The following is a 26,456-nucleotide window of genomic DNA, read 5'->3' as shown; positions in this document are numbered from 1 at the left end:
AATTAAGGTATGTATACTACATGCAGCTAGTGTATTTGGCATCATAACCATAGGACAAAAATGACTTCTTATTCCCCAAAACCTTGGCCTCTAGGCATTATATCCAGTTTGCCAATACAACCAGGGCCCCGTTTCACAAAACTCTTGTAAGCCTAAGATCTTGTAAGTTTTCTCATAGCCATTGTGCCTCCTATACTGAAACACAGGAGCTACGTATGCTACGAGAAAAGTTACGAGATCTTAAGCTTACGAGAGTTTTGTGAAACACGGCCCAGGGTATTCTACAGGCAAGAAATCCATTCTGGCCAAAACAGCAATATACCCAGGGTGCACAGTATAACCTTCATTTGACCCTTAAAATACCCCAAATCAGCAGAACTTGTCACAGCAAAATACTTCACATAGATTTGACAGTTCCCATGAACTGGGCTCAAACATTTAAAACTTGCACTGGTGCAACCTGATGCTGCAAAAGGCAACAATATGTATACCAACTTGAACCCGGTGCATGCTAACATTTTCTGTCCAAAAAACAGTGGAAGTCGCGGTGGCTGAGCGGGCTAGGCGGCTGACTTTGTGTGCTGGCAATTAGGTGCCTGACTCTGAGGGTGCGGGTTCGAATCCCGGATGGGACTCAACCGAAAAAAAGTACTAGAATTTGTACTTTACTAAGAAAGTGAAATCCCAAATATGACATACGTTGCAAAAAACAGACCTCAGCTGTCACACTGAATGACGAGGAAGTGGCTTTTAGACTGAATAACTGTTACTATTCTTGTCATGAAATTTATGAATTTAGATAAAATATCTATCAGACCCAGAATAATTTTGTTAAAATCATGTTTTAAGTAATCAGTAGCAAAATTCTAGTATTAGATGTAATTCAATACCGAGAAGCATGCCCAACATGTATTTGTCTGGTGCAACAAGGATACTACCAAGGTTGCACCAGGTTCAAGTTGTTTCCATTTCCTTAAAACCAATTTCAGATGAAAAATCATGAGTATGAACAATCTGACGACAATGTTAACCACTAAGTCAGAAAAAAACTCTTCTGAATACTTGCTCGTGACTTTTAAAATAATCGAGGCATAATCATACGATCTTGTCACTGTTTCAAGCTCTTCTCATAAAATGGCAAGGCTTTGACAGTAGTGCTACATAGCATGCTCTTCTCATAGTTTCACGTACCTGTACATGTTTCTGATGTCATCAAATTCCAGTTCCACACGTTTTTGCTTCAAAATTTGATGAGATAATTCCGTAAGATCGTAACTACGGCAACGAAGCAGTTCCCGTGCTGATATTTTGATATCGCACAATAAACGTCCACATGCTGCAGACTTCTCGCTGAGACCTCGGCCTCCATGTCCACTCTGAAAAGTACCATAGATTCATAAACATTCATTAATTCCTTCATCCATCCATCAATCAATCCATCGAAGACTTGAAACAAAGAGTGTGTCAAAAATTTTCACAGCAAGTATAGTCTGTTTGGCTCAAAAGTGGACCGATGAATTGCACTCTAACTAGAAAACTATCAATGAAACCCTGATCATAATCCAAACATCCTACCAACTCTGTGAGCTATTTGCAGAATTTTTGTCCTAAAAATTAACAAGTTGTTTAAGAAAATATCATTAAAATATCTGCATACTTCACTGTTTGTTATGAGGGATGAGTGCAGAGAAAGGGACAGCCGGGAATTGTACGAATTGTTTCTACTAAGAGTTGTGGCCACTCTACTTACTGAGAGTTTGGGCATGGTCGTCCGCTTCAGCCTTCCTATCTTCGACCAATGTGGAATCTTGTTGGCATTGATTCGATGCAGGAAGATATCAATGTCAAATCCAAAGATATCGTGACCCTGAAAATAGTTCAAACTGGAGAATGATTATCTCAATGGAAGTCTTAAATGAACAGGATGTGCTCAGTCATCAGATTAACTTGAAAATATATTAAAAGTACACATACATCGAGAACCCTCGTGACTGTGAAAGAGAACCTTGACAATGGACCATTTTCTGGATTATTAGCCATTTGCTGAATTTAGAATGGGTAATCAACAATAAACTTCAAAATTTTAATGGGCCATTTTTTATTCTAACATGCAAACTGGCCCATGGCCCCTGCATTTCCCAATCCCTGGACCCCAGACTCCTGGACACATTCATTATTGCATAAATCATCCAGACAACAAAATACCCAGATATCTGGATTTCTGTCATCCAGGCTTTGGTGTTGAAACGGGCTTACGCTTCTGGGTTAAAATGACTTCCAAACCTGCCTTGGCTGTTTGATTTGTCAATTTCACTCAGTGTCAGACAGGCCAACAAATCACCACCAATACCCTGCTGATTGGTCATTAATCAGCACTAGCTGACCTTGTCTCGTGTCAAGACACATGCAACTCTCGTGCTTCACTTCACACAGTCAGCATGTGGACAAGAAAAGCTTTGTGCTGATAAACAAGCCATTTTTGTGCCGATTTATCCACTTTGAAATTTACCATCTGGAAACGGTAATATGCATTACTGATAGTCACTTTTTTTTTTTATGAAAACTGACTGGAAGGTGAAGTTTCCATACATCTGGGGTCCAGGTATTAGAGGACCCACTGTATATTAAGATAATACTAACAGTACAACTGTTTATACTAAGTAACTATTCTACGAAAGGAATGGTGGGGTTTGACAAGTATTTTTGTGTCCAGGTAGAAGGTAACAACAGGATACAACAGTAATAAAATACAAAAGTAATAAAATAAAAGAATAATCCTGCAGGAACTGCCACTATGGGTGAAATCTGAAATCTGCTTCCTCAGTAGCATGGTTACAGTGATCAAAGAGAGAATTATGAAAACCAACTGGAAGGCGAGGTCCTGGGGTCCAGGTATTCGGGGACCCACTGTATATTAAGATAACAGTACAGCTGTTTATATTACGCACATGTTTTACAAAGGAATGGTGGGGTTTGACCAGTATTTTTGTGCCAAGGTAACATCAGATACAACAGTAATAAAATACAATAGTAACAAGATGGAACAATAATCCTGTGGGGCACAGCCATTATAGGTGAAATCGGAAATCTGCTTCCCTGTGTTTTCAGATTTACATCGGTTGAGTGCTTAAAAGAAAGAATTATCACCCCCCACCACCACCACCACATACCACGATGATGTCCGGGTCTACTTTGTGTATCTTCGCCAGCAGGAACCCCAACAGCGCCCTCTCATTAGGAAGGATTTCAGTCTTCATCGTCCGACTCTACATAAGGAAGTATGGTATTAATTATCATCCAAATATGGCAGTCAACAAGGGATTTGCATGTGAATGAGACATAATTCTTCGGGTTGCCTAGCCTTTTGATGGCAACCTGTAAATCATTTTGGGCCAAGCAATACAGTGATTGATACAGTGAGCAACAAATCAACAAAATGTATCCTCTATGTTTCTATATGAGCCCCAAGGGTGAGGGGAACATAAATACATAGGGTACATCAACAAATGGGCCCGAGGGACCAGTGAACAGTGAATTATCTAACTGAACACCTCAATGTTAATCTTACAGTTTGAAGTATGGGCAATTGGATCATAATAGGGAGTACCAGAGTTAGGTAACAGCCCAAACATTCCTAACATGAAGAACCAAATGAAGTCCCACAGTTTAGCATTTGCAGGGGTAACATCATCCTCGATATCTCCAGGGTATACGTTCCGAACAGTCTCCACTATACCCTGGATGCATCTACGGGTCTGCCCGATAAATTTATTACCTCCCTTGGCTGGCTTTTTATCCAATCAGGTGTCTACGCTGGGAAGTTGAGCGAACCAATCACAACTCACTTTCGCTTTTTAAATTCTCTAACCGATTATACTTGGCAAACAAACATGCAGAGGTTCTCTGAAAGAGGTAGATGGATTTCTTGCTTATGTTTTTAAAAAGGTTTACGACCTATAAATTTGTCTCTATGATTTCCCCAAACCTTCGCAGTTGCAACTGCTACCTTTGTTGACACTGGCAAGTTCGGTTATAATGGCAGCCTTGCTGATAGGCTACTGTGAGAATGCGGAACCAGCAAAGGGAGGAAATAAAATTATCGGGCCGACCTTTAGATGCGTCCAGGGTATAGTGGAGACTTTCCGGAACGTATACCCTGGAGATATCGAGGATGGGGTAACATAGAAAAAGTTGTTCACATGTAAACAGGGTACACTGATTAACTCATCCAATCAGAAAATGACATAAATGTGTAAGATAATATAAAATCCTGTGTAACTTTACTTACCTCTTTCTGTGCCTTGTCCTTGAAGTCATAGGGGAATATACAATCACTAGGCTTTGATATTGCTGTAAAATTGAAAACATGTCGGTCTGGATTATTGTAGAACAAATAGATCAGATCTCATCACTCGACCTGGTACAGGCTGCAGTCAAAAACTGTCTGTACAACTTGCAAACTAGATCAGCAAAGATTCAGTTCATCAAAAATTAAATTTGACACCTCAGTTACAGTTTATGATAATTATTATTACCATTTCCATTAGAAATGTGAATATCTATTTATATTATTTCCACACGTAATTTTGACTCCAACTCAAGCAGCTCTGAGCGCTGAAATTAGGTGAAATGTGATTGGCTGATGCTGGGCTCATGGCTCTGAGCTTGACGCCACTAACCAGTCCGAGACGTAACGTGTACGCGAGACGGCCTATCGTCTCTTGTCCGCGAGACGGTGCGCTCCGCGGTACTAACTGAAGCGCTTCCCCCTAATTAATTCAATCACCGTGGAACCACCTCGATTGGGTGCGAACACGATGCAGGGTAATTAAAGCGCCCCGTAAAATCCCCAAGGGTGGTGGGGTACTTGACAGTCGTGAATGAACAGGTTTTTCGATCTCGGATGCCACGCTTTCGTCATTTGCACTGAACAGATTACAACCTGCAGAATACAAGTTGTTTGTCCGACAAAATATTTACAATCATCCTAGGTTGATGCATACTTGGCCTCTGTATTTTCGATTTTTTCGGCACGTGAAAACATCGGGAAAGCAGAATACCACGCCCAAGGTCGGCTGTTTACACATGCCAATTACACAAAAATCAACTCATCGCTCATGAAAAGGTGATTTATTTCATTTGAAAGTATTACTGGTGGAAATGTCAACGTATTCATCTTGCAGAAAGTTACAGAATATTTTGAAACTAATACGACCCCTTCCGCATCTTGTATGAATCAAAACTTTGCCAATTTCGTCAAAAGTAATCCTGCGAAAACTATTAAATCATTTGCATATTTTTCGGAAGTGACGTACGTCCATTGTGTAACTCCACACAGCACACTGAAAAAAGGGACTCGCGGTGCCAGCCAAAGCTGACATCTCGTACTGATCAAAATTAGTGTTATACTATAATACCTGCTTCGATATTTCATTACAGCTCATGGTGTTGACATGTGGATATCGTATCTTCCAGAGTACATATCAGTTTATGCCCGCATTAGCCGTGCATGCTGTTTTACAGAACATACAGTCCCTGTAAACGTGCGCGACTGTTTCAGCCAATCAAATGAAGCGTGAACCCCTCGTATGTGAGGTGTTATCCGAACGAAGTGAGCATGCAGTTTCATCGGTATACACACTATTTTGTAAACACATCTGAAAAAATGTTATTGATGTATGAAAATTAGGCTATGATGCATATCTCTCTGAATATCTGCACGGGTATGAATCTGCAATACTTCATTGCCAAGACGATTACAGCAAACAGATTTGTAGTCTTACCAAACCGAACCAAATGCAAACGTTTCTGAACCTCTTGAAAGAGAAATGATGTTTCTTTTAAGACCACCGTAAATAGATGTGCATTGTGTAAAATGACAGAAGTTGGGAAGAAAACAAACTAATTAGACGGTAACTGTTATAAGGTTCTCGTGTTTGCTTATTGCAAGTTGAGGATGGTGTTCCTCTGTACGGTCCAGCTTGCGAATGATGACTTGTTGATCATGAAAATGCATATAAGTAACTTGAACCTAATTTATGCCTTCGGAAATTGACATGATTTGATAAAGGCATTTAAAAAAAGAAATCACACTTTGTGACATAATTTCGAAATGAAAAAAGTACGAAAATACAAATTTAAATAAGGAAACATAACGCCCCCTGCAGGTTGTAATATCTTTCGCCCCCTCTTTCGATCAAACTCCATATGACCTGGCGGATACATTACGCATTCGGTAAGATCATGTTAAGTCTACAAATCATCATTTTCTGAAGAATTGTGCATCATGTCGGCGATTTGCGTAACATCCCTCATCCTGGATGACATCATTCCTCCATCCCCTTCAGTGTGCACAGTATATTCAGGTAAGAATGTGTTGTTTCACTTACCCTGTACACATACAGGCAACTTCAATTAGATCGAATACATACGTATTTGCATACATACCCTTTCTACAACAAAACTAACAACACACATTACCAGATCTACTTCAGGTAAAAACTGGGACTTTCTTGTTTACACATATTCTATGTATATGCTTGAAACAGAATAGGTTTTCGTTCCTGGAAGACAGCATGGCCAGTGGAAGACAACCAGCCCCGTGTATAATCCTGCATGCTGCGTTGGACTGGGAACGGCCAAATGCAGAATGAGGGAACACGCACATTCCTGAGAACATTGCATTATTTGTTATAAAAACGAAAATGTATGAAGCTTTCACTGAATGTTTTAGATGTATGCAGTGTTTACGAATGGTGTTTCACAGTAACAGGACATTGGATCCTGTAAGTTTCAGATGTCTGTCTGACCCAGTGAAAATTCACAGGACCCACAGAAAAAAGTTAAACACACATTTCAGATTTAACATTTCTCATTATTGGCTTTGAAATTATTAACATTATATAATGACAAACATTATAAACATAAATTTAGAAACAGTGAACAAGTATTACATGCCACAAATAACAACTTCAGACAAAAGTTATTGTGACATATTCAGTCAGACACTGGGGCCAGCAGGTTGGGGACTTTTGTCTGACCGTTGGCAAATCTGCCAGATTTGTCAGAGGGTCAGACACTATTCGTGAACACTGTGTATGTAGTACAGCATGGTTATGAAACACAGGTACATATTTCAAATACATCAGTGCGGCGAATTGTGCTTGTCTTGGTTCATCTTTTTGGCCGAATGCAACACAATTAACTTTCATTAGGATTACGCAATTTATTGTATCACACACGTGACACTGGAGTGAAGGCTGGGCCGAACGCGGCCAGGCATAGTTAATGACTGTAGTTGGGTATCACTGAATATACAGGTATAGACAGGCAACAGGTGTGATGCAGTACAGCACGTTACTTCAGGGTGTGTACATCTAATGAGTTTGCAGACAGTTTACACGGCTATCTGGTGGACACGGGGGGGCGATTGTGTAATTTCCTGTTTACGGTGCCTTTGTCGTTCGAGGTATATTTTATGATAGCTTGAAAACACATAATTAAATGCTAATTATATGTAATCCGTTTCCTGTTTGTGTTTGATAATCTGTGAAAGGCCACAGAAATGTTTATTTTGTGGTGACAAATATTCAAGTCGCATGGAGGTGGGCAAAATAGCGTTTTCTTACTTCATTCCGATTGAACTGATCACGTGATAACGATCTCTCACGATGACTTATTTATGAGGAAGAAAGGAATAAAATTGTTCCAGATGATTACAAACTCAAAATATTGTCCATAGCATTACTGATCGACGACTTATAAACAGATTTTTATTGCTTAATGTTATAATGTTTTTCAAAGTGTTCTGTTTTGGTATGAAGGAGTTATTCTTGTACTGATTATCTTCGAAGAGTACTTGAAAGTACTTGAAAGTGCTGTGCGTCGTTGTCAACACTATCATCGGCTTTCCTATCTTTTACTTTGGTAGATGATTTAAACAGTATTCATAGATAAAAACAATACATTCAAAGCCAACACAGAAATATATATTTTATGTATATGCGTGAAATAGGAAGGGTTTTCCTTCCTGGACGACAGCATGGACAGGAGAAGACAACCAGACCCAGCTACAGTCCAGCATGTTGGTTTGGACAGCCTTTTCAGCCATCATCTGCAGAATGAAGAAATATGTGTGTACCAGGGAGTTTTATTTGTCATTATTACGTAACCTTTCACTGAATGTTTTATATGTATTTAGTATAACTATGGAAATAGTTATATATTCTCGGACACAGGTGCATGTTCAAAATTCTTCAGTACGGCGAATTGTATTTGTCCCCTGACAGAATGAAACACAAATAAATTTCACACAGATTATGCAATATCACACACGACACTGTTTTCCAGCAATGATTAAGCCGGAATGAAGAGGATGCAGTCAGGCATAGTTTATGACTGCAGTTGATTAGCCCTGAATATACAGGTAGGAGACTGGATACCCATTTATTGGGTTTGGAGACAGCATATTTGCAGACAGTTGACACGGCTGTCTTGTGGACACTGCCAGCCACTGTGCAGTTTCCTGCTTACGATGCTTTTATCGTCCGTGGTAAACTTAAAAACGCACAATTAAATGCTAACTATTTTGTTTGGTGTTGTTAAGCTGGTAAAAGACAGAATCGTGTTTATTCAGTTGTGACAAAAATTCAGTTGATATGTAGGTGAGCAAAATCTGCTCAGGGAAGTGGCATCTTCCGTGTGTAACAGGGATGGCTCGACTGATTTTATTGCTGTAGTTGACTAATAATACAGCTTTGAAACAATGTCAGTCTAAGTAAACTCAGTCTCAATGTTATTCCTTAAACTCCACCACTGAGTTTAACAAAACCTAGCAGAAGGTCGCATCAGGCAACCTTTGAGCGACCTATGACCGTCCAATCAATAGCGAGACGGTTATATGGATTTAACCAATCAGACAACGGCTACTACTTAGGGGCACAGATCTCTCCACAAACAACAATCCGCAGAAAATACAGATATTTGACCTGCGATATATACGCTTTGGGGTTTCTGTTGACATGGTGACCATTGGCTAATATTTCTGCAAGATGAGATCCCTTGAATATTGCCAAAACACTGTTTTCGGAGACAGTTAACTCTGTTGTCATGGTTGTAATGTGCGCCGTGTGAATCACCCAGAAGCGATCATACGCTAAATAACATTCGGAATCGTTCGGGTACGAACCTTTTCGAGATAAAAAGTTCAAAAGGTGTGTGCGAATGTCCACTTTCGCGATTTGGAAAGCTGTGTTCTGATTGGTCAGTTCCAAAGGTTACCTGACGCGACCTCCCATAAGGTTTTGTTAGACTCAGTAATGGAGCGTAAGGAAAAGTACTGAGGCTAAGTTTACTTAGACTGGAAACAATATATATGAATACATAAATCTCCGTCTAAATAACTCTTTTTTTTTATCACATTCACGTCATCTGTTTAAAAGTGGAGAAATCGCATTTCTATAACATTACGTGTTGATGACAATGACATAAAACTTAAGGAAATGAGTGGTAATTCCTGCATGCAGTGTGTTCAAGAATACATTTTGCTTAAACTATTAAAGATCATGCAGTCCTCCGAAGTTACTTACCACTTGATGCGACTGAAAATATTGAGCACCGGGTCTGCTCCCGTGGCAAAAGGCGTCTCTCGTAGTCGTAACGATCTTGTGAGGCCGTTTGTGTGTCTGTGGCCAGTAGCAGGAAAGTAGATGTGTTTCATCGCGATTGTACACCTATGTGCATTCGTGTACACGAACAAGTACTTATACGAGGTAAATCTGCATGGAACAAGCTTTCAGAAAATATAAAGATCATGTTTGTGTGAAATGTGCACATAGGTGAAAATTGCCGTCAAAAACTGACTACTTTTGTTCGTGCTTCTGGGTAGCGTCTCTCGTTCGCGTAACGAAATTGTGAGGCCGTTTGTGTGTCTGTGACGAGCGGTGGGTGGAAAGTTGATGTTTCATCGCGATTGTACACCTATGTGCATTCGTGTACACGAACAAGTACTTATACGAGGTAAATCTGCATGGAACAAGCTTTCAGAACATGTTAAGTTAATGTTTCTATGAAACTGGCACATATGTGAAAATCGTCGTCAAAACCGACTACTTTTGCCTCTCGAACGTCTGTTGATGTTGTGAGGGCGGTGTGTGTGTCTGTGGCCAGTAGCAGGAAAGTAGATGTGTTTCATCGCGATTGTACACCTATGTGCATTCGTGTACACGAACAAGTACTTATACGAGGTAAATCTGCATGGAACAAGCTTTCAGAACATGTTAAGTTAATGTTTCTATGAAACTGGCACATATGTGAAAATCGTCGTCAAAACCGACTACTTTTGCCTCTCGAACGTCTGTTGATGTTGTGAGGGCGGTGTGTGTGTCTGTGGCCAGTAGCAGGAAAGTAGATGTGTTTCATCGCGATTGTACACCTATGTGCATTCGTGTACACGAACAAGTACTTATACGAGGTAAATCTGCATGGAACAAGCTTTCAGAAAATATAAAGATCATGTTTGTGTGAAATGTGCACATAGGTGAAAATTGCCGTCAAAAACTGACTACTTTTGTTCGTGCTTCTGGGTAGCGTCTCTCGTATGCGTAACGAAATTGAGAGGCCGTTTGTGTGTCTGTGACGAGCGGTGGGTGGAAAGTAGATGTGTTTCATCGCGATTGTACACCTATGTGCATTCGTGTACACGAACAAGTACTTATACGAGGTAAATCTGCATGGAACAAGCTTTCAGAAAATATAAAGATCATGTTTGTGTGAAATGTGCACATAGGTGAAAATTGCCTTAAAAAACTGACTACTTTTGTTGGTGCTTCTGGGTAGCGTCTCTCGTACGCGTAACGAAATTGTGAGGCCGTTTGTGTGTCTGTGACGAACGGTAGGTGGAAAGTAGATGTGTTTCATCGCGATTGTACACCTATGTGCATTCGTGTACACGAACAGGTACTTATACGTGGTAAATCTGCATGGAATAAGCTTTCAGAAAATATAAAGATCATGTTTGTGTGAAATGTGCACATAGGTGAAAATTGCCGTCAAAAACTGACTACTTTTGTTGGTGCTTCTGGGTAGCGTCTCTCGTTCGCGTAACGAAATTGTGAGGCCGTTTGTGTGTCTGTGACGAGCGGTGGGTGGAAAGTTGATGTTTCATCGCGATTGTACACCTATGTGCATTCGTGTACACGAACAAGTACTTATACGAGGTAAATCTGCATGGAACAAGCTTTCAGAAAATATAAAGATCATGTTTGTGTGAAATGTGCACATAGGTGAAAATTGCCGTCAAAAACTGACTACTTTTGTTCGTGCTTCTGGGTAGCTTCTCTCGTACGCGTAACGAAATTGTGAGGCCGTTTGTGTGTCTGTGACGAGCGGTGGGTGGAAAGTAGATGTGTTTCATCGCGATTGTACACCTATGTGCATTCGTGTACACGAACAAGTACTTATACGAGGTAAATCTGCATGGAATAAGCTTTCAGAAAATATAAAGATCATGTTTGTGTGAAATGTGCACATAGGTGAAAATTGCCGTCAAAAACTGACTACTTTTGTTCGTGCTTCTGGGTAGCGTCTCTGGTACGCGTAACGAAATTGTGAGGCCGTTTGTGTGTCTGTGACGAGCGGTGGGTGGAAAGTAGATGTGTTTCATCGCGATTGTACACCTATATGCATTCGTGTACACGAACAAGTACTTATACGAGGTAAATCTGCATGGAACAAGCTTTCAGAAAATATAAAGATCATGTTTGTGTGAAATGTGCACATAGGTGAAAATTGCCGTCAGAAACTGACTACTTTTGTTGGTGCTTCTGGGTAGCGTCTCTCGTACGCGTAACGAAATTGTGAGGCCGTTTGTGTGTCTGTGACGAGCGGTGGGTGGAAAGTAGATGTGTTTCATCGCGATTGTACACCTATGTGCATTCGTGTACACGAACAAGTACTTATACGAGGTAAATCTGCATGGAACAAGCTTTCAGAAAATATAAAGATCATGTTTGTGTGAAATGTGCACATAGGTGAAAATTGTCGTCAAAGGCTGACTACTTTTGTTGGTGCTTCTGGGTAGCGTCTCTCGTACGCGTAACGAAATTGTGAGGCCGCTGTGTGTGTCTGTGACGAGCGGTGGGTGGAAAGTAGATGTGTTTCATCGCGATTGTACACCTATGTGCATTCGTGTACACGAACAAGTACTTATACGAGGTAAATCTGCATGGAATAAGCTTTCAGAAAATATAAAGATCATGTTTGTGTGAAATGTGCACATAGGTGAAAATTGCCGTCAAAAACTGACTACTTTTGTTGGTGCTTCTGGGAAGCGTCTCTGGTACGCGTAACGAAATTGTGAGGACGCTGTGTGTGTCTGTGACGAGCGGTGGGAGGAAGGTAGGTTTGTTTCAACACGATTGTACACCTATGTGCGTTAATGTACATGAACAAGTACATGTACGAGGTAAATCTGCGTTGAATAAGCTTTCAGAAAATATCGCAAGAAATATCGCCATGTACATTACGCACGCTTCACACAGTCTCAGACTCACGACGGATGTTTTGACTGGGCAATTTAGTCAGGCATCAGTTACCTCCCATTAATGACACGCTAACCCGGTCAGTTCTACGCGAGACGATTCGCGCGGTTTCGAAGAAAGTAAACATGTTTCAACACAATAACAAACAGGTGTGCGTTGGTGTGCATCGAAAGCTGCATATATATTATGAATCTACGATAAATGAGCTTTCAGAAAATACTAAATGTAAGTTTCTGAAAATTATGCACATAGGTGAAATTCGCAGTTGAATATCGCCAATTTTTTCTCAAATTTTGCACATTTTTGTCACTTTTTGACAATTTAATTTCCTCTTTTTATGTTTTCATTCACGTCATCCAATAACTTGACCATCTGTCAATGACTGTAGCAAATTTTGTTTAATTATTTTCACAAATAACAATTTTAGACATGTTTTTGTGTGACATGCAGAATTTCTCTCTCTGTGATCAGGGAGTCACGCGTATGAGTGACCCCCTCTCAGGTAGTCACTTGTACGCGTAACGGGAGACCGTCTCGCGTACACGTTACGTCCTCTACTGCTAACTACTGGCAGAAGATAGGCCCCACCCCAATTCCAAACCAGGACCCAGCCAAGAGACCACCAGCAGTCATACAAAACATCTGGAAGCACCCAGGCACGGAGCAAGCCACACACGTAGGATTTACACGAGTCCCGCCGTTTTACAATTGGTCTCACACCATTGATGAAAGTGAGCTAATTACAGATCCATGGGCAGTGTACCGCCAACAAAATCAGGACGATGTATTCAACAGGATTCGCCCCGGCGAACCCAGCTGCACTGACCCCTAATCAACACACTTGCCCATGAGGACATTTCAAGAAGTTCAATATTGCTAACACTCACCAAGCTAGTATTATAAAGTGTGGCAACTAATAAGCTGCCGCTGCACACGAGTGCAATAGGCTCACCTGTGCAAAAAAGCCTTTTATATACTTAGATTAACCCAATCACTAAATGTTATAGAGAGCAACTCATTCTCTAGTAGTGTTGTTTTTTCTCCCCAGTTATCAAGCCAATAACTCAGGACCCCCACTCCCAGAGAGCAGCCATTCCACATAACAAACATACATGTTGTTCTACCCATTTACTTGTAAAAAATCTCAATTAGAAGTGAATTACAAATACTTTATTTAAAATCAGTCCGTCAGATTATCCTTCTGACAATACAGTCTTAAAGTCACTCTGTTCTCACAACAATCCAAACCAGAATCACACCGTAAACAGGGGAGATTAATAAAACCTTAATCAATCAATCCGATAATACGTCCAATCTATGCCGAAACGCTCATACGGGGAATCCCCCACCGACAGCTGTTCCGCCATGACATCACAACATGAGAACATTCCTGTGACGTCACAAATAACACAGCCACTGAGATTCTCTCTATAAAAAGGTACATGCGCCTCCAGTCTCTCCGTCTGGTAAGTACACTTCACACAAAACACGTAACCTAGATACACCAAAGACGATCAGTCACTTACACTTCTGATTCCCTAGTCAAATCTCGGAAAAATGTTTCCAATGTATGCTTTGTTTCATAAACTCTGAGAGGATAATTTAATCTGACCTTTTTCCATGAAGAATCAAAACGAAAATGATAAAAATGAGGCTCAACATCCAAAACTGAATCGAATCTTTGCAACCCTTAAATAAACTGGCAGCACCACGATCTGTACACAAACATTAACACAAAAGGACATGGCCTGAGATAATGCGAATATCATCACACATGTTCTACGAGAGTCAGATGGATGCAGTTCTCAGAGTCACAAGAGTCAGTTCTCACCACAGAAGTGTTGCTGGAACAGCTGTGATGGCGCCGGTTTGTCCATATGGAAGTTGTTGTGAAGTAAACTGGCTGCACCGATGATCTGAAAGTGGGGAAGGGGAGGTAACTCCACTGCAGCGTGTTTGCACATGTAATGATACATAGAGATTATTACACGAGCAAGTGCACTGTACGACTTACAAGAAACTAGTGTGAAATTCACTTCCCAACAACTGATATGAAACAAGTGTGAAATTTTGTGTTGCTTGAGCATATGATATAGATGACACTGGTTATGAAACATGGGAAGTAAAGAATAATATTTTGATGTTATTTAGGTAATGGTGTATTATTGTTACATCTTGTGTACTCTGTGCGTAATAGATCGGGGAGGGTGAGCAGCATTACCTACCTCGTTCTGGTGGTTCTGGTGAGTTTTGGGGTTGGGGAAGGTGAGCAGTGTTACCTACCTCGTTCTGGTGGGTCTTGGGGTTGGCGATGGTGAGTAGCGTTACCTACCTTGTTCTGATGGGTCTTGGGGTTGGGGAGGGTGAGCAGCGTTACCTACCTCGTTTTGGTGGGTCTTGGGGTTGGGGAGGGTGAGCAGGTTGAGGGACATCACCACTAGAGGAGGGGCAGCCAGAGAGGAGTCCTTCACCACGGTGATATAGTCCGGCCTTGTCAGCACCGCCTGAAATACACAGAGTTAAGGCTAGACAATCAGTTTGGTAGTACTGTAGGCTGAAGCAGGGATCAACCTTGCGTCCTTTATTTCAGGGTCCATGGAACTCATACTTCAACTTTCAGGGGTAATGGACAAAACTGGGGTCCCAGACACTTAAGTATTATTATTACATTGTAATACTCTGTTGTAATACTGTTGTAATTCAGTTACTGTTACTGCATTGTGTATCATGATCATCAAATTGTTACAGTATTTAAATTTCAAATTATACCATAACCCAGGTAGTACCAGACTCAGTTACTTGGTCATAATTTTTACAAAAATTATTTTGACTTTTCCTTTGTCCTTGTCTACTCGCTTATAAATATTGTTGCATCCATTATTAATTATTATGCGCATAAGATGCAGTAATTCGCATCCTGTAAATCCCAGTAGAAGCGTTAATTACAAAATGTTTCTAGATGTGGATTTGTAGCTACATTTTTCAGAGCAAAGCTTCTTGTCAAAGTATATATATCATACACAAAGGTTAAGAACCACAACATTTTCACTAAACTTTTCAACAACACAAAACCAAATAACTAAACTGATTAACAACTAATGAAATTGTTCCAGTTATTAAATAAATTCAGTGAATACAGGAATGAGCTGGGTCGCTGCATGTATGTTTACCACCTTTATAAAACTCACAAAATCTGGGCACACTCAGAAATTCAAAGCCACAACTATCAGATTCTGGAGTGGAACTCTAAGGGAGGCAACTCTACATGACGCAAATATTGATGCTTTAGAATATGCGTCACCAGACTCACCTCAACTTTACACCAACTGATGGGAGGATTTGGAAGCTCTGAAAAAAAGTCAAGGGACAACTACAGTAACAAATAGTAACAGTAGCATTCAACTAAAAATGACTCAAGCATAAACATCACTTGCCATGGCTGTCAGTTAAGACAATGTCATTCAGACATTTGTGACATGGTGATCTTTCCCTATATACTTAAGGTAATGGGCAGATTCCTTTAAGACACATGAGTTAGTGTTTGGGGATAAAGCTAAAAAGACTTGTTGGTTGGGGTTAGTTTAAGGCACTCAGGACAAGGGTCGCCCCAGCAATGGTCCAGAGTGAAAGATCAACTGATAAGAGAGAGGGAGCGAGTGTGAGAGTTTTAGACAGAGAGAGTGTGGGTATGAGCACGGAGAGAGAGGGAGAGAGCATGAGAATTTAAGACAGAGAGTGTGGGTATGAGCACGGAGAGAGAGGGCGCAAGCGTGAGAGTTTAAGTAAAAGCATGGAGAGAGGGGGAGCGAGTGTGAGAGTTTAAGACAGAGAGAGTGTGGGTATGAGCACGGAGAGAGAGGGCGCAAGCGTGAGAGTTTAAGTAAAAGCATGGAGAGAGGGGGAGCGAGTGTGAGAGTTTAAGACAGAGAGAGTGTGGGTATGAGCACGGAGAGAGAGGGCGCAAGCGTGAGAGTTTAAGTAAAAGCATGGAGAGAGGGGGAGCGAGTGTGAGAGTTTAAGACAGAGTGTGGGTATGAACATGGAGAGAGAGGGCGCAAGCGTGAGAGTTTAAGTAAAAGCATGGAGAGAGGGGGAGCGAGTGTGAGAGTTTAAGACAGAGAGAGTGTGGGTATGAACATGGAGAGAGAGGGCGCAAGCGTGAGAGTTTAAGTAAAAGCATGGAGAGAGGGGGAGCGAGTGTGAGAGTTTAAGACAGAGAGAGTGTGGGTATGAACATGGAGAGAGAGGGCGCAAGCGTGAGAGTTTAAGTAAAAGCATGGAGAGAGGGGGAGCGAGTGTGAGAGTTTAAGACAGAGAGAGTGTGGGTATGAGCATGGAGAGAGAGGGCGCAAGCGTGAGAGTTTAAGTAAAAGCATGGAGAGAGGGGGAGCGAGTGTGAGAGTTTAAGACAGAGAGAGTGTGGGTATGAGCACGGAGAGAGAGGGCGCAAGCGTGAGAGTTTAAGTAAAAGCATGGAGAGAGGGGGAGCGAGTGTGAGAGTTTAAGACAGAGAGAGTGTGGGTATGAGCACGGAGAGAGAGGGCGCAAGCGTGAGAGTTTAAGTAAAAGCATGGAGAGAGGGGGAGCGAGTGTGAGAGTTTAAGACAGAGAGAGTGTGGGTATGAGCACGGAGAGAGAGGGCGCAAGCGTGAGAGTTTAAGTAAAAGCATGGAGAGAGGGGGAGCGAGTGTGAGAGTTTAAGACAGAGAGAGTGTGGGTATGAGCACGGAGAGAGAGGGCGCAAGCGTGAGAGTTTAAGTAAAAGCATGGAGAGAGGGGGAGCGAGTGTGAGAGTTTAAGACAGAGAGAGTGTGGGTATGAGCATGGAGAGAGAGGGCGCAAGCGTGAGAGTTTAAGTAAAAGCATGGAGAGAGGGGGAGCGAGTGTGAGAGTTTAAGACAGAGAGAGTGTGGGTATGAGCACGGAGAGAGAGGGCGCAAGAGTGAGAGTTTAAGTAAAAGCATGGAGAGAGGGGGAGCGAGTGTGAGAGTTTAAGACAGAGAGAGTGTGGGTATGAGCATGGAGAGAGAGGGCGCAAGCGTGAGAGTTTAAGTAAAAGCATGGAGAGAAGGGGAGCGAGTGTGAGAGTTTAAGACAGAGAGAGTGTGGGTATGAGCACGGAGAGAGAGGGCGCAAGCGTGAGAGTTTAAGTAAAAGCATGGAGAGAGGGGGAGCGAGTGTGAGAGTTTAAGACAGAGAGAGTGTGGGTATGAGCACGGAGAGAGAGGGCGCAAGAGTGAGAGTTTAAGTAAAAGCATGGAGAGAGGGGGAGCGAGTGTGAGAGTTTAAGACAGAGAGAGTGTGGGTATGAGCATGGAGAGAGAGGGCGCAAGCGTGAGAGTTTAAGTAAAAGCATGGAGAGAGGGGGAGCGAGTGTGAGAGTTTAAGACAGAGAGAGTGTGGGTATGAGCACGGAGAGAGAGGGCGCAAGCGTGAGAGTTTAAGTAAAAGCATGGAGAGAGGGGGAGCGAGTGTGAGAGTTTAAGACAGAGAGAGTGTGGGTATGAGCATGGAGAGAGAGGGAAGCTATACTGTGAGGCTGCTTCATGTGTTTCATAATGCCGAAACTCACAGAATACACAAAATTGAACTGGATACTCTCCTGTGTGATATGTTGATAGAACCTCCCCCACTTGGTCACACATGGATACTTCACATAATAAGATACTTCACTTAATTCAAACAAGCCTTATCCTGCACAGGTAAAAGTGCCCTATAAGACAACATGATATGGCTTTATAAGACAACGTGATATTACTTTGCATGCAATGGGAATCAATCCTGCATAGGTAAAAGTGCCCTTTATGACAACATAACACTGCTTTGCATACAGTGGGAATCAACCTGCATATAAAATACAAAGATAGGTAACCTTGGACGTTACCTCGACAGTGGTGCAACACACCCCATTCCAACCCACCCTTCTATAATGAGTGAGTGAGTGAGTTTAGTTTTACGCCACACTCAGCAATATTACAGCAATATGGCGCCAGTCTGTAAATAATCGAGTTTGGATCAGATCAACATCATGAGCATCGATCTGTGTAACAGGGAACCGATGACATGTGTCAACCAAGTCAGCGATCCTGACCACCTGATCCCATAAGTCACCTCTTACGACAAGTGTAGTCGCCTTTCATGGTAAGCAGGGGTTGCTGAAGGCCTATTCCAGCCCCGGACCTTCACAGGTCCCCTTTATAATGACCACTGACACACTCATGAATATTAAGTGTGCATCCGACCTTTCTCAAAAGTGTGTACACACACCCTTTCCTCCAAAAGATGTATCCATTACAATATCACTTCAAGAGTAAGCTTATGCAGTTTGTATCAATAAGACAGGTTAGGTTATTCAGAATGCATGCAAACTTCACCAATTGCATGTCCAGTGGAAAATATATCTCACACTACAAGTTTGGTCTTCACACATTGTACCCATGGGGGAATCAAACCCAGTTCTTCAGTGCAATGAGTGAAAACCACCTACCCTAATGCCCCTTGTACCATGAAGAAACCTTTGATGTTTTGAATGTGAGGTTCTGTGGAAAAGCAAAGGGTGGACTGACAGAATTAATGAAAGTTTTATTACATTGCACCAAGTGCATGTTAATACAAATGCTTGATTGAATTTAATGCCAAAGGTTAAACTTGTGGATGTTTCAAGCCATGTTGGAGTACCTCACCTCACTTATTATACATGACCAGGCCCCCATTTCTCGAAACAAACTCAAAATTTTACTCAAATCACAAACTGAGCTTAACAATTCGAAACAGCTGAATTTTTAACTCAACTGTATTTTAAAATACAAAAGCCCAAACAATTTAAGCAATCTCTATCCCCCAACCTCAAATTGTCTACTATCTTATACCAGTTTCAGTTTGTTCTGTGAAATGCGTTTTCTCACTCTTGAGTAAAAGCTCAAACTAAAGTCAAAACTCAGACTGAAGTTTGTTTCCAGAAATCGGGGCCAAGTTCCCAATACAATCAGGCTGAATTCTAAACACTGATTTAAAAGTTGGTTGAAATGAAAGTTAACAAAAAAAAAAGACTCACGTGGTGTTTTCAAGTCAAGCCATGTTGGGCCCTTCATTTTTCTGTCCAAAAGCAGCAGTTCTAAACTGGAACAGATGAAATATTATCAAAGACCTTGTACATAATCATATTATACATATTATCAGGAGGCTGTACTTAGTTGTGTCGGGACCAGTCGATCCAATGAAAAGCATGCACATCACTCTGCATGACGTCCATCAACTAGGTCAGCCAACCAGACCACCTGTTTCGACAAGTATTGGTTCCTGACTTTTCCAACAATTTTCTGGGACTATGGGATTGAACGGAGGATGATTATCAACAAAGCTGCTAGGCATGCAACAGGTGCAAACACATAGTCTCCCATATTTATCTATTGGTATAATATGGTTCTTGGTGTTGAATCTGTAAAAGGAATTCACTGATCTTTCTAAACATGAATTTTAAGCAATGAGTGAGTGAGTGAGTTGGGTTTTTCACCATTCTTAACAATATTCCAGCAATATTACACAGCAATATTACACAGTCGGTTTTGTGCGAGTGTGTGCAGAAATAAAATTATAAATATGCAGTCCAAATCTTTTGTGTTTGAAATTTTCTGTATAATCCTGAATCATGTTTTAATTTGTACAAACCTGTAGAGGTTATGAATTCTTTGAAGAAAGTCCTCCTTGGATGTCCATTAAAAATCCCTACGACAGTTGTAACTATTTTTGACAATAAAATATTTACGAAAGAAAAAACTTGTTTTTGTCTTGTAAGACCACTCTTACAGGGCCCCCTGGGCCCCCTAAAGCCAAGAGCAGGTAACTCTGGCTGTCTACCTTGCACCCTACTTTACATGCTGAAAGTATCAGACAGAATGAGGGAAGGAGGGTGGCCGTACCCCAAGGAGGACATTCTTCAAAGAATTCATAACCTCTACAGGTTTGTACAATTCTTTTCTTTTCAGAAGAAATCCTCCTTGGGGTACATACAAGCATTAAACAGACTCCCAAAGATAAACAACAGGGAGTGGTATTCTGTCTGACAGCACAGTCCATTCGATCGAAGTGCGAATCTACAACCACACGGAAATAGAAAAGGCACCTACCTTGTCACCTGACCGCTGATGTCAATCAAAGCAAGGGGGGGGCATGACAAAGCTGAGGGCCTGCTTGTCAAAGCTTATATATGCCCTTTGGAATCCCCAAAGAACAAACCCCGCCCACCCAAATGAAAGTTTGGAGACCTGAGCATAGGGGAAACTCACCAAACTGAAACCTGTCCATACCACATTAGCAAGCTAAGAGGGGAAATGCATAGGAAAGTAAGGCACCAAGCCAAGGGACTAAAAAACCATCACCAAATACCACCACCAATAAAATGGGAACGGATAGTAACCCACCACCAAGTGCAAACAGATACAGTCGACTAACAAAGCTTAATCAGCTTGAGCAGCGCTACTCTGTCCACTGTGGAGAACTTACTGACCGAACTGAGCACGCTCTTGTAAGTGTCTGTCCAGTTGGTAATGACAGATGAATGAGCTTGGACGTAATAGAACAGGTGGTTGCACTGCGACCTGAGTATTACAGGAAATCAGTGCTGAGACGACCACAGAGGTGCCAGAAGCACTAGTAGCCGCGCTGGTTGGGTGGCAAGCTGAGACAGAACTTTGGAAATCAGGGGAATTGGCGGAAGTGGCCACAACATCCTGTCCGTCCAGTCCAGCTGGAAGACGTCGGTGGCAATCGCTCTCAGGTCCAGAATCTGAGAACTAACAAAAAGAATCTGATTCATCACTCCAGAGGCAAACAGATCCACCTGGAACGACTCAGACAACTGGGAGATAATCCCAAACATCTCCCGATTGAGCAACCGCTCGTGGGGAGCTAGAACACATCGTGAGAGCGCATCTGCATACACGTTGCCCACCCCTGGGAGATAGACAGGCATAACCCGTATGCTGAACTGATCGCACCATAGCAGAAACTGCCACGCCTGCTGAAGGAGCGACGGAGACACAGTGCCACCTTGCTTCAGAATGTAGGACATCGCCGTCTGGTTGTCCATATCTAGACGAACCACATGGCTTTGAACCTGATCCACGAAGCGGTCGAACACCAACCTTACTGCCCTCAACTCTAGCACATTGATGTGCAAGGTCGCCTCATGCTCAGACCATAGGCCCGACACTGTTAGGTCGCCCAGGACGCCACCCATCCTGTGAGGGAAGCGTCTTAATTGTGAGTGACAGTACCAGAGTTCGTCAGAGGTAAACCTTTGGACAGATTTCCGGTGTCGGTCCACCACCGCAAGTGAGGACTCAACCACTGGAGAATAGCCAGATTCTTCTCGTAGCTCTCCGAGTGGAACCAGTGCTGTGCTAACGCCTGCTGAATGGGACAAAGTATGCCAAAGTATGTCCACCGTCACCGCCATGTTGCCTAGCAACTGAAGCCAAGTTCATGCCGAGGCCATGGGGGACTGCAGGATCTGTAACACTATGCCTTGTACCTTGGTAATGCGCTCTTGGGACAGAGAAACCAACCCTCGTGTTGTCTCGAACCTCGCCTCCCAGAAAACCAGATCCTGTGTCGGCACCAGTTCTGATTTTTAACCCAACCTAGGCTGGTGAGAATATCCATCACCGACTGTCTGGATTCTCGACCTAGGTGTTGGGAGAGCGCCCTGAGGATCCAGTCGTCCAGGTACGGGAAACAAAAGTTGCCCTGCGCCCTGGCGACCTGAGCTGGTACTAGCATGAGTTTTGTGATCATCTCTTGGCGCCATGTAGATGCCGAAGGGGAGCACACGAAACTGGTAACAAACCCCGTCGAAGGAAAACCGGACGTATTTCCTGAACTCGGGATGCATCGGTACTTGGAGGTATGCATCTCTGAGGTCAATTGACATAAGCCAATCCCCTGCCTCTACAGACGAGATCACTGACCTCAGTGTCTCCATCTTGAAAGATGGCACCTCTACCTTGAGATTTAGAATTAGAATGGATCTGAGCCCTCCGGCCTCCTTGGTAACCAGGAAATAAGTGGAGTAGAACCCCATATTCTCCTGGCTCAGTGGAACCATCTCTATAGCTGCCTGGTCCAGTAAAGGCTGAACTTCCCCACAGAGGATTGCCAACTTTTCCAGCGACTTTGGCACCGGAGTGCAGCAAATCCAGGCAAAAGGAAGAGGCTCTCGCTTCTACTGTGGCATGTGGCCATCCCTGAGTGTCGACAGGACCCAGGGATTGGACGTGACTCTCCCATTCTCGAAGGAATAACGGGAGGTGACCACCCACAGGTACTTCAGGCAAAAGGCAATGTGTCCCGGCCGAGGGCAGAGAGATTGCTGCTTGCGACGGAACAATTAAGGGCTAAGGAAGTACACTTACTGGGGAGCCGGGCCCGACTTCCCCTTCCTCGGAAAAGGCGTTCCTCGGGAAGCTGCCTTGCCCATGCCTTTCCCCTTGCCCTTGCTCTTCTGTGCCTGTAGTGCAGCAGTCCACTTCAGCGCATCCTTAGACTGAGCCGCCGGATAGATTGATGGTAACTAATGGTAACTGATGTACAGAAAAATATACACAGTTAAATACACAAGCGAAATATAAACGCATGGGCGATAATAAATTGCCAAAACCAAGCTAAAATACATTTAACCCAGCTAAACAACATGCATAAGTGGATGCAAGCAAATGCAACCTACAGTCGTGTACATATAATTGCGTAACTCCATGAAAAAGACTAAGAGTTTTAAAACCAATATACCCATTTTGCCTGAAACAAGCAAAAAATGTGTTAAGACATTCCAGCATGTAAAAAACATGCTAACACGTAACCTCCAGGAAAATGTGATGCAAAAGCGAAACACTTCCTTCACTAAAAAGAAGCCATAAAGGCCGCCATCTTGCCAGCCACATGGCAGGAAGGTAGGACCCAACCGGCAAAGTTACAACAATTTATGATTGAAAACTTCAGCCATGAAATTACAACAACGCCCGTGCGAAAGAAAAGGAACCATACATGCAGTAGCTGACTCTTTCTCACTCATCTCTCTAAAGTGTAGACTTCCAAGAAGACTTGAATAGACAGCGACCATTCCGGCAAACGACAGCATGAAAGGTGAGGTGCAAGGTAGACTGCCAGAGTTACCTGCTCTTGCCTGTATGGGGCCCTGGTGGGCGATGTAAGGGTGGTCTCATATGACAAAAACGGGTTTTTTGTTTTGTAAATATTTTATTATAAAAATAGTTACGACTGTCGTAGGGATTTTTAATGGACATAAAATTCATGAGGACTTCTTCTGAAAAAGAATTATTGTTTGTCTATATGCTGCAGTTTTAAACCAAGCGATTGTACCCATGAGGGGAATTGAACCCAGATCTTCAGCGTGACGAGTGAATGCTTTAACAACTAGGCTACGTATCCTCTCCTCATAGAGATTACTTACCTTGAAGTGTTTGTGCCGAACACATGGCTGAAGGTTTCTCCCTGTAAGTTCATTGGCAGCTGTGGAAGGTCGGACTGTAACCCACAAGAACATCAGATTCATAAATACAGTTGTGTCCAATTTATCCGAAAACATGTGTTTTTCTGGAAATTGTCCGGATAAATGAATTACCGGATATCTGAACCACGGACCATATGTATATGTACAATGAACCGTACAAAGAAACGAATATCACAGGCCTCGGATGTAACCTTTATTGATTGATAACACATCAACAAGCACTTGCCGCTTCACCTTCATATTTCCTGCTAGATACACTATGTCTGGACTTAAACCGTGGTAACCAGTCACAAGAATGTGCAAATTCTGTGCTACCCATGCTGTCGTCAAAAGTAGTGCATTTCCAATTATCAATTCATCATTGACGGGCATATTTTGACATGCCTCAAAATTAACTCAGTGTCACCTTGCTAATTACAGGTAGTTAATCTTGTAAACATACAAGTGCTAAGCCATCCGGATATACGTGACAAAAATGCATATAATTTAGCATTTTGTATTTGAAAATGACTGTCCAGTTACAGACACCAGATTTCTGAATAAGTGAGTAATTTTATAATGTTGTGAATTCATTTTAAGCAATTTTCATTCGGAAAGCAAGTTTTCCAGATATTTGAGGTTGGGATAAACAGGACACAACTGTATTACATCAAAGGGAGTAGGCACGGCTTTACACCTCTTTTAGAAACATCACAGGGGCACCATGGCTGTGCAGAGATGCCAACCCTAATAGTAGTTTCAATGTTCAAAATCAGCAGTTTGACCATAAAATTCGTAGGCAACTAAATATCAAAATCATGATGAATTCTGAGAAAAAAGTGAATGATATTACGGTCACGTGGTTATTTCCGCAGGAACGAAATATGTCAAATCGCAAAGGTATTGAAATCAGCCTTCCTAAAATTATGTTTGTTACTTGCAATCATTCCAGTTCAAATATGTCATTAAATACGATGAATGGAAGGTACGTGAAGTCTGAAAATGTATTTCATTGTTGAAAATATATGTTTTTTGTCTATATATCCAAATTTTAATGCATTTTATTCAAATTTCGTAGGATTTCTAGTGGAATTGTATTGATGTAGTTTGAAGTTAAAATTCGTAGCGACTACGATGAAATCGTAGAGGTTGGCATCTCTGGCTGTGTACACCAGAAATGGGTTTCATACATTTGGCCTACGTGGGAAATCAAACTTGGTCTTCAACATGAAGAGTGAATACTTTAACCACTAGGCTACCACAACATCATCAGGGACATCAGGGATTTTAAAAAAAAGCAGGCTTGAGCACAGAATTACGAAAACAAGCAGATTGGTTTAAAATTTCACAAAATCAACTTCCCTATTTTTTAACATTGTATATCAGAAGAAAACATGCTCTTCTCCTTAACATGCTCTGGTTTCAGCAAAATACATGACACAACACAACACTGAGAATCACTTGTATTAACACGACTGAAAATTCAGACCAACCTGTAGACATCTTCCTTGGGGTACTTATTAGCATTTTCACCATTAAAAATTCTGACCACAGTTGTAACAATATTTTGGATAAAGTATTTACAAACAAACCCAGCTTGTTTTGGCTTTGTTCGACCAAACTTGCAGAGGGATGGTAGAAGGTGAAGCTGTGTCTCGGAGCCTTGCTAGAAATACCGACTTCCCTGGGCAGCGGAACTCGCGACAAGTCAGGGATCTCAAGGTGGACAGTGACCTGAGGTGACACAAACACAAAACCCACATCTTCTAACTCTTCCTGCTCACTGGCATAGATGACAGAGCTCATCGACGACCAAGGCCTCTGAGCAGTTCTATGTAAGGTTGAAAGGGTCAAGAAGAACAGATGCTTGGCTCGACGAGTCCACTGTTCTGTCCGGGAACACATGTGAAAAGCCTGAAGTCAGGCTCCCCTGGCACATGTGCAAACCACAAAGCACTGAGAAAGCCTGTAGCACCAGCATGCTCAATCAATGGCCCGTCATCCAAGGTGTCAAAAGGCATCAGGCTTAGACCTGAGCTATCAGAGTGAGTCTTGTTCTAACAGTCCCTGAACCCGAAGCCTGGGTGAGATTCTCCCCCCAACAAATTAGCCTGTGCCATCCTGACCTACAGACCTGGTCCCAAGCTCCTCTCAGAACCCAGGCACCACATCAGCAAAAACACATTTTTGTTTTGTAAATATTTCATTCCAGCTGAATTTTCAATAGACCTAAAAATGCTAATAAGTACCCCAATGTGGACCTCTTCTGAAAAAGAATATGGATCCCAAAGACAAGGTTCAACTGACTTCTGCTGTAGACTTACGTACCGACTATCAACGATGAGAGCTGGTCTTGGTAAATCCATGCAGCAGGAGAAAACACAAACATTCAATGTGATATCACACATTTT

General features: G+C 42.2%; 1 protein-coding gene across 1 annotated transcript in view; it reads right to left on the bottom strand.

The window, feature by feature from the left end:
- The window catches only part of LOC137281589 (DNA polymerase alpha catalytic subunit-like), a 78,431-nt gene that overhangs the window by 32,601 nt on the left and 19,374 nt on the right, over positions 1 to 26,456 (bottom strand). The window contains exons 13-21 of the mRNA XM_067812919.1: positions 24,007 to 24,080; positions 19,594 to 19,658; positions 15,850 to 15,887; positions 14,921 to 15,043; positions 14,371 to 14,455; positions 4,289 to 4,350; positions 3,171 to 3,266; positions 1,751 to 1,867; positions 1,192 to 1,376 (exon numbers count right to left, since the gene is read on the bottom strand). Coding sequence (XP_067669020.1) covers positions 1,192 to 1,376; positions 1,751 to 1,867; positions 3,171 to 3,266; positions 4,289 to 4,350; positions 14,371 to 14,455; positions 14,921 to 15,043; positions 15,850 to 15,887; positions 19,594 to 19,658; positions 24,007 to 24,080 — 845 coding nt within the window. The remainder of the gene's footprint in view (positions 1 to 1,191; positions 1,377 to 1,750; positions 1,868 to 3,170; positions 3,267 to 4,288; positions 4,351 to 14,370; positions 14,456 to 14,920; positions 15,044 to 15,849; positions 15,888 to 19,593; positions 19,659 to 24,006; positions 24,081 to 26,456) is intronic.

The sequence above is a fragment of the Haliotis asinina genome, chromosome 4, assembly GCF_037392515.1.
Source record: "Haliotis asinina isolate JCU_RB_2024 chromosome 4, JCU_Hal_asi_v2, whole genome shotgun sequence".
Taxonomy (NCBI): Eukaryota; Metazoa; Mollusca; class Gastropoda; order Lepetellida; family Haliotidae; genus Haliotis; species Haliotis asinina.
Note: the sequence above shows the minus strand (reverse complement) of the source record. Positions and strands in the feature narration are given on the sequence as shown.